Source organism: Paramormyrops kingsleyae, chromosome 8 (genome assembly GCF_048594095.1).
Source record: "Paramormyrops kingsleyae isolate MSU_618 chromosome 8, PKINGS_0.4, whole genome shotgun sequence".
Lineage (NCBI taxonomy): Eukaryota > Metazoa > Chordata > Actinopteri > Osteoglossiformes > Mormyridae > Paramormyrops > Paramormyrops kingsleyae.
The window spans coordinates 12,444,173-12,451,988 of NC_132804.1; the positions used below are offsets into that span (position 1 = coordinate 12,444,173).

Below are 7,816 nucleotides of genomic sequence, written 5' to 3' on the forward strand. Positions count from 1 at the left end.
GTAATAATCAGTTTCTCTCAGGCCGTGTTACTTTTCAGTTACAAAGTGTCATTTTTACATTTCATTTTTGCTTCAGAGGAAAATAAATCGGCAACACTTTACTTGAAGCTGTCATCTGTAATGCATTATAGATACCTTTATAATGTATTGTAATAGTCGGTATAAGAGTTAAAGTATTACAGCATCTTCTATTGACAGTCATTAGGCATTATAGTGTTAATTATAATATTTTATAAGCTCCAATGAAGCTCTCTTCTATAATGCACTATAGATACCATCATAATTCATTATAATGGTTGGCATAAGAATTAAGGATACTTTGTACTGCATTATAAAGGTATCTATTGGGCATTATAGATGAGAGCTTCGTAAAGCATTCATAATGCATAATAAGCATAGCTATAATGTGTTGTGCCTTTTAAAAAATATTTATAGCCATGTTTATAATGCTTTATGAATGCATTATTATGTGTTGCGAATGTGATCATAGATCCTTACAGACATGGCACTCACAGAAGGCGTTACCAATAGATCCTTTTCATTCCACTGAAACGCATGCCATAAATGAAATCAGAAACATTTTCACGGTTTTGCACAAATGCTTGAAAAATCGTTCACAGCATGATTCAGCTGGTAACAGGCATTAATAAAAACATGTTACCCAGCACCTTTGGAATCTCAATACTTAACCTTGGCTTTTTTTTTCTTCGTAGCCAAACGGCTAAAGAAAGGCATGGCGACTGCCAAACAGAGACTGGGAAAGATTTTAAAGATCCACAGGAACGGGAAGCTCCTTCTGTGAGGGACAGTGTCAGACTGGCACCCACTGATGATGTCACGGGCCTCCGCCAAGCCTTCACTCTGCCCGGACTCCTCCTCGCTCATCATGCACAACGGCGGCGAACATGGGCAGTAAGACCGCTTATAACATTTCTCCGTTTCTAAGAAGAGCGCGACTCAAATAGGTTTTTGCCTCGACTTAATACTTTATAACTTTCAGATATTAAAAGTGTACAGAATATCCGCTATAAATATTTTTTAAGAAATGTGTGTCATTTTACTACAGCTGTCTATCAGGGGTTGCTAAAAACAGAGAAGACAGAAAAGCATTACAGTCATTCCAAGTCATAGAAAGTATCCCTTGCATGGAATTAATTGCATGTATGCACATTTTTGTAGGGGGTGGGGGCACTCGCATACACGTGATGTGTACAGTTCACTATTCCAAAATGGATGTGGCTTGTCCTGCAGGTGCTGTTTGAGGCTGTACAGGTCAGCACAGTGATGTGTCTCGCAGTGTTTACCACTGGAATAATACTACAAAACCTCTCACCTCAGATCATCAGACGGTCTCCCTCATGCCACTGCTTATTTTTAAAGTTTTTGGCGTTGGATTAGTGTTTGCAGAGCATTAACAGTGATATTATTTATTGAACCGATTAATAGAATTATTATGGACCAACAAATGGCACTTAGAGACAATACTGAAGCACTAAAATCAAAACCCAAACAGATGTTCTCAATAAAAAAGTGCGCGATAAAATAGATGACGTTCATAAAGCAGTTTGAACGCTCAGTGATGACATCTGTGTCTATTTCGGTGGAAGGCAGTCTCCAATGCATGCCTGCACCCTCTTAATGGTACTGAGCAGCGTCAGTAATTCTGTTTCTTATGCACCCTAATAAGCCTGTTTCAAAGATAAAACTGTAGTAGATTAAGGTGCTTAGAGCTGAACACACCTTCCAGGCTTCTGTCCAATTCCTTCACTTGTTCCTTTTGATCCTAATCGCCATGGATACTCCCTTTTGCCCAAAATAATGTGTTGTGGCAGATCCACCTAAAACCAATCACAGCTCATGCCTAACACTCAGCATGCGTTCATCATTGGCAACAAGTGCAGCCGTTGGCTCTTAAGGCCGCGATAAACACATTAATGTGCATTTTATATGACTTTATTTCTCAGGGTGTGGGATAGTGGGCAACACTGTCACCTCACACCTCCAGGATTGGGGGTTTGAATACCCCCCCCACACACACACACACACTTAGTATGTGTTTTGTTTGCATGTTCTGTCTCTGTGTAATTTCCTCTGGGTTCACCAGTTTGCTCCCACAGTCTAGTGACATGCACTTAAGCTAATTGGTGTCTCCAAATTGCCCGTATTGTGTGTGTGCGCACAGGTCTGTGCCCTACAAAGGACGGGCATCACATCCAGAATATGCCCCAGATTTATGCCCCATGCTGCCTGGGATAGTCTCCCAGCAACCCTGTCCAGAATAAGTAGGTGGAAGAAGGGTGGATGGATGGATTTTTGTTTCTCTATATGAGATAAAAGTACTTGCATGTTGGTAAAATCTCTGTCTTTCTGAGAAGTTGCTGAGATACAACCTAGTGAACAATTTAGTGCAATTTTCAAATGTTGCAGTATTTGGTAAGACAGAAAATTAAAATTAGTCCATTTATTGTACAAGAAAGACAGTTAATCTGAATAACTAAATGCCATCCTTCATTTTCTAACTTTTATAAAACAATTATAGGAGGTAATACCACATCTGATATTTTCTGTGGATAAATTTACTTGGATTTGAAGTTTGGAAAATACATGGGGTAATGTTTAGTATTCTCCTTCAGCGTAATATTCTCCCACATGGGAAATGATGTGATTATCAAATGTTTACTCTTGTTACCACTGCGTTCAAATTTACATTTGCACATTTCAGAAAGGTCACGGAGGGATAGTTAAAAACTGAACACTAAGTTAATAGGACTTACAGCCCAAATAACAAGCCTCATCCATCTCGGGTCTGTTTATGGCTACACAGGGATACTTTCTTACTCAGATTTGTTCCACAGGCAGCACCATTAACTAGATAGAAATATGCATTTATATTGTATGTAGAATGTAGCTTGTATACAGCTTTTTAAATGACTACTTTTTGTATCAGTTTTCTTTTTTTTTAACACTTAATTTTACATTTCTACTAGTTTTTGCTAATTATAAGTATATATATAAAATATAAAATATATATATATATAAATATAAGATAGCCTTTACTTTTTCATTTTCGCAAACACAGTGTAGGACATTTTATTTTGTTGTTTTATTTTTAAAGAGTTTATTAGACCGAGGTGTTGCCTGGAAAACAAAGAAGAATAAACGGTTTATGTCATATGACCTTACACAACATGGAGCTAGTCGTGCTGAAACGATTGCGTTCATGCGGGAGGAATCTTTGAGGACATGCAGAAAGTCGCCGATTTCGAGCGGAGAGCCTCCAGTCCATAACCAGCCACTTGTTCTCGTACCCTGATGGAATTCGAGATTATTTTACTAGCACCTTGTGAAGTGTTTTCTGTGTCTGTGATGTAATTTATAAATGTTTGTAGTCTTTTATATTTGTACATTTCTCAAGAGCTTGGATTTTAAATATTTTATCAGCCTGTGAAATTCTTGTTTAAGGAATCTAGGTGTCAGTCAGTTAGCAGAGATGCCTGCAGCCTCATTGACTTTTCAAGAATTAGAGCAATTTTAGGACCGAAAATTATATGTTTATTTTTATTATTATTATTATTATTTTATTATTATTATTTTTTGATTATTACAACTATCAGTTATTTTTAGCGGGAAATCCGTGTGACAAGTAATATTGTTATTACTATGATTATAATTATTGTCATTATTTCTACTACTATTATTACTACTACTTTTACTACTACCAAGCAACTACTATGTGGTATTACTCTGCCATCATGCCTTTGATTTTATTTTGGTAATACAGTATGTATGTTTGACATGGTTTTAACAAGATTTACAAGGTGATACTCCATTGTAGTGGTATATTTACCTGTGTAAATCTTGAGTTCACTCCACAGAATTGTTTAAAATATAGTCCAGATCAAACTTTGTCAAGTTTTTATTTGTATAAAAATTGTGAGTCGCTTTGTGGTTTATTTTTCTATGTACAGCTCATTAAATACAGGCACCGGGGCACTGTCAGATGCTGATTGTAGTTGTCTTCCCTGATGAAAAGATGCCTCCAGTTTCTGGCTTCTGAACTCTTGCCAAATTAGTATCTGTAACTAAGTTCGCCTTCGGAGTGCCTGACCACCCCCCCCTAACTAAGGGGAGTAGCCAGCATAGTATTGTTGGTGTTATTTAATGAATGTGGTCATTAGTCCTGTACAACTTTTAATATATGACTAAAGAACTGTATTTTGAAAGTGTATTTTCATCCTAAAAAGCATTAACACATGAATTCATCTGAAAGAAATGCTTAAAGGCTTGACTGTCACCGTCTTACGTGCTTCACCTGATCATTTCACACTTAAAATCCGGATGTCTAGCAGTAACTCTCTTCACGTTAGTTATCTGAAGGAGTCCAGCTTGAACAAGCTTTGTTCAGAACCTCTTTGCCCAGACTGAGCATCAGCATATTTGATGGAACCAAATGAGTCAAAGTCAAACAGGTCAATGCTGTTAAGTAGATTCAGATATGATTGTAACTGGTGTCATTATGCTCACACACTACTGTAAGTCACATATATACATGTTATGTGTTTCATTCACAGAGGCGTTTCCTGAGGTATTACAGTGTGAGTTTGCAGTTACAGACGTCCTAGAAACCAAGCTTACATTTCTGGTACGAACAGACAGTGAAACATGACTGGCGGCCTGTACAAAACATCGAGCTATACGTGAAAACGGTCCTGTGAGGAAACACGGGAACCTGTGACGATCGCCACTCCCAGGCAGGACGCAGGAGACAGCGCGAGGTTCACGCCAGTCCGGGTCTGGTGCTGTTCATCGTACCAGAAGAGCTTCTCCAGGACACGGTGTTTTACGGAGATGGATGCTGCCATTTCAGGCGAGCTTCCAAATGGTACTATACACCCTTTAATGGGAGGGAAGGCTGCTGAACGGGAGCGCAGAGCGCATATATATCCACCCTTCAGCTCCTCAAACCACCTCCTTGCCATGGATTTGACCATATTAAAGCCTTACTAATAACTGCATCATAAGCATGCAGTTTAATGCTCTGAATGCCGAAGCTCCACACTGCCCTGGCAAAGGTAGGGAAATGCTCTCCACGGCCCTGTGAAATCAGCCGAGCAAGCAGGAGAGAAATGTACCTCACCTAGCTGTGAGTGTGCCCCAGTGAGCGACGTGAACTGCCAATACTGACTAGGAGCAGGGAAGGGAGATCAATAACCGGCCTGGTGCCGTGTCGCCCGCTGCTAAATTTGTGATAGAGAGAGGACACTTCTCCAGGGTCCTTAGGTGTCAAAATATCAACAGTGCCGTATAAAATTCCCATACAGGACTGGGTATTACAAAAGCCTGCCATCTGTACATAATGCCTGGAAGCGGGTAAAGGAGACCAGTGGAGATTAATGCTGATTCTAGGTGTCTAGAAATTAAAATTGATTGCCATTGGCGCCATGCATCAGCAAAATGTGTCCTTTGCATTTAACCCATATGTAACGTAGCAGTGCACAGCTGTTATTTAGCACCCAAAGGGCAGCATCTTGGTGCTCAGGGATTCAGACCAGCCACCTTCTCTAAGCATTAAGACACAACCACCCCATTAGTCAACTAGAGAAACTCCTGGATAAATGGTCATATGTATAATCCTTCAAATTTACGAACTGCATGCATTTTGCAGGCGTCTCTGAAATGCCCGTGAGAAATGAGTTTGGACTCTGCGTAGAATGACATCCCATGCAAGATTTTTCAGGAAGAACTTTTTTTTGTTGTGAAGTTACTTAAATGACAGATTTTCTTTAACATATGCAGATCATGCTTAACGCTGAATCTAACAGGACTATGAAATGCTTATGGAATTTCATTTCTGTAGTCCACAGAACATTTTTTCCAGTCTAATTGGAATACAGTGATGTACAAATAAGACATAAGAAATACAATTCCATGGACAAATGACCATCAGCAAGTAATTACCGAGTAAAAAAATGCATTTGCTTGTGGGAAAAAAAATAAATAAAAAAAAGTCTGTGACATTCGCTGGAATCCCACATCAGTCTTACGACCATGACATTCACAGCAAATCAATTAAGAAGAAAAAAAGAAAAACTAAAGTAACATGTTTGTTATTGTTTGAAAACATGGCTGCCCGCCACCATAACATACAAATTCTGTTTTTGTCATTAGCATCTGACATGTATCCGCAACAGCGGCCGTATGGCAGAGTTCACCGCCTCACAGTAAACGAGACCAGGCGTTTTCCCATATTTGTAGCCCTGTTTCGGTATGTCTCATTGCTAAATACTTCAGAGAGTATATTAATGATGTTTATTGGAAAGGTCTATCTCAAAAACAACTGCCCAATATCTTAACTAACAACTTATTTCACAATAACAAAACCTTTTCCTCCCTTCTTTTTAAAATTGCCTCTGGGTAGCGGTTTCACTTGTTTTATTTTCATTAATGTCCAAATTCATTCTGTTCAACAGGAAATTGCGGAATAACGAATATTTATTGTAGTGAGGATGCTTTTGTGAGCCTTGGATCAGCTTTTCGGAAAAAAACCTGGTAATGCTTGCATAGGAAATAGAGTTAAATTCCAGTTCAATAATGATTTTCTCATCAGTATTATTGTTGACTTGCCTTTACTTGTTAACTTGTCATGAAGTTCAGGAGAAAACACTTTTATATAGTCTATTAGATCTTGGCAAAAAAACAGAACAAGTGATCTACTATGCAACTATGCAGATGTGTGAATATGCTTCTTATATTTGCAATATAGGTCTAATTGCATATTCAAAAATACATCAGCAACACAGCTAAGATGTCCTTTGCGTTATTCTTTCGGTCTACATTTAAAAATCTATTAAATGCTTATGGACCGGATAAATGGTTTGGAGATGGGTGAATGGGTGCAAAAATAAAATTAACAAAGTAAAACAGAATGAAGTGTGTTTCCGAGGAGTGAACAGCAGATGGGGAAGTAAGGCAGAAGAAGCTCACCACAAGGCGGGAAAAAGCAAAGGACCTTGCCGAAACAGCTAACTGATGGACCTTCTGTGCAAAAGACCGTTCAACAATCACGACTATTTGCTCGATTCTTTGAAAATCAAGTGTCTTCGTGATCCTTCCATCTCTGTAGCTCTCTTCGCTACGTTAATATGCTGTCAGATCAAGAAAAAAAGAAATGGCATTGGTCTATACATAGGTGCACGGACACTGAAAATTATTAGCACAAGTGTTTATGTCCTAATGCAGTCGAATTATAAACTACTAAAGCACTAGTGTGTTAATGGTAGAGCACTGAGCTGGCGAAACGATAAATGGTTTGCTATGTGGGTAAATCAGTTTGCGCTTACATATAATTGCGTGCAAAAAAAATCAATTTTTGCTGCATAGTATACAGGCACATTTTTAAGAAGGCAAATAAACCGAAGTGTCACGCGTGACCCTAATTCATTACTTTGGATGTGTGACATCATGCCCTGGTGGATCGCGGCATGAAGATCCCCTCGCCTTAGTAAACGATCTCGTGGTCTCCTGAAAAGTGCTGCTGGAGTGCAGTCCTAATTACACAGGAATGCCAGTATAAGCCATGCCTTTGTGTGGCCGCTCGCTGATTCAGGCATCACTGTAACTAAAGTATTTTTCCATTGCGCCGTTGACCGAAGCTTTTATTCATTAAATTCTCCTGGTTCAAGGCTGTCACTTGTGATAATTCCACTCAAAACAGCCCGGAAGGATCGGATGCTGTTACACTCTCTTACTAAGCACAGGTTTCCCTACATTTACGCCTCACCCTCCCGCACTTTGAATCCGTCTGTATTTTACCCCG

At 39.1% G+C, this 7,816-nt stretch overlaps 1 protein-coding gene across 2 annotated transcripts in view; it reads left to right on the plus strand.

The window, feature by feature from the left end:
• phf2 (PHD finger protein 2) overlaps positions 1–4,215 on the plus strand; it is a 28,257-nt gene extending 24,042 nt beyond the window's left edge. For both annotated transcript variants that reach the window (XM_023837429.2, XM_023837430.2), the window contains exon 22: positions 714–4,215. In XM_023837429.2, the coding sequence (XP_023693197.2) occupies positions 714–802 (89 nt within the window). In that variant the 3' untranslated portion in view covers positions 803–4,215. The remainder of the gene's footprint in view (positions 1–713) is intronic.
• The last annotated feature ends 3,601 nt before the right edge of the window (positions 4,216–7,816 follow it).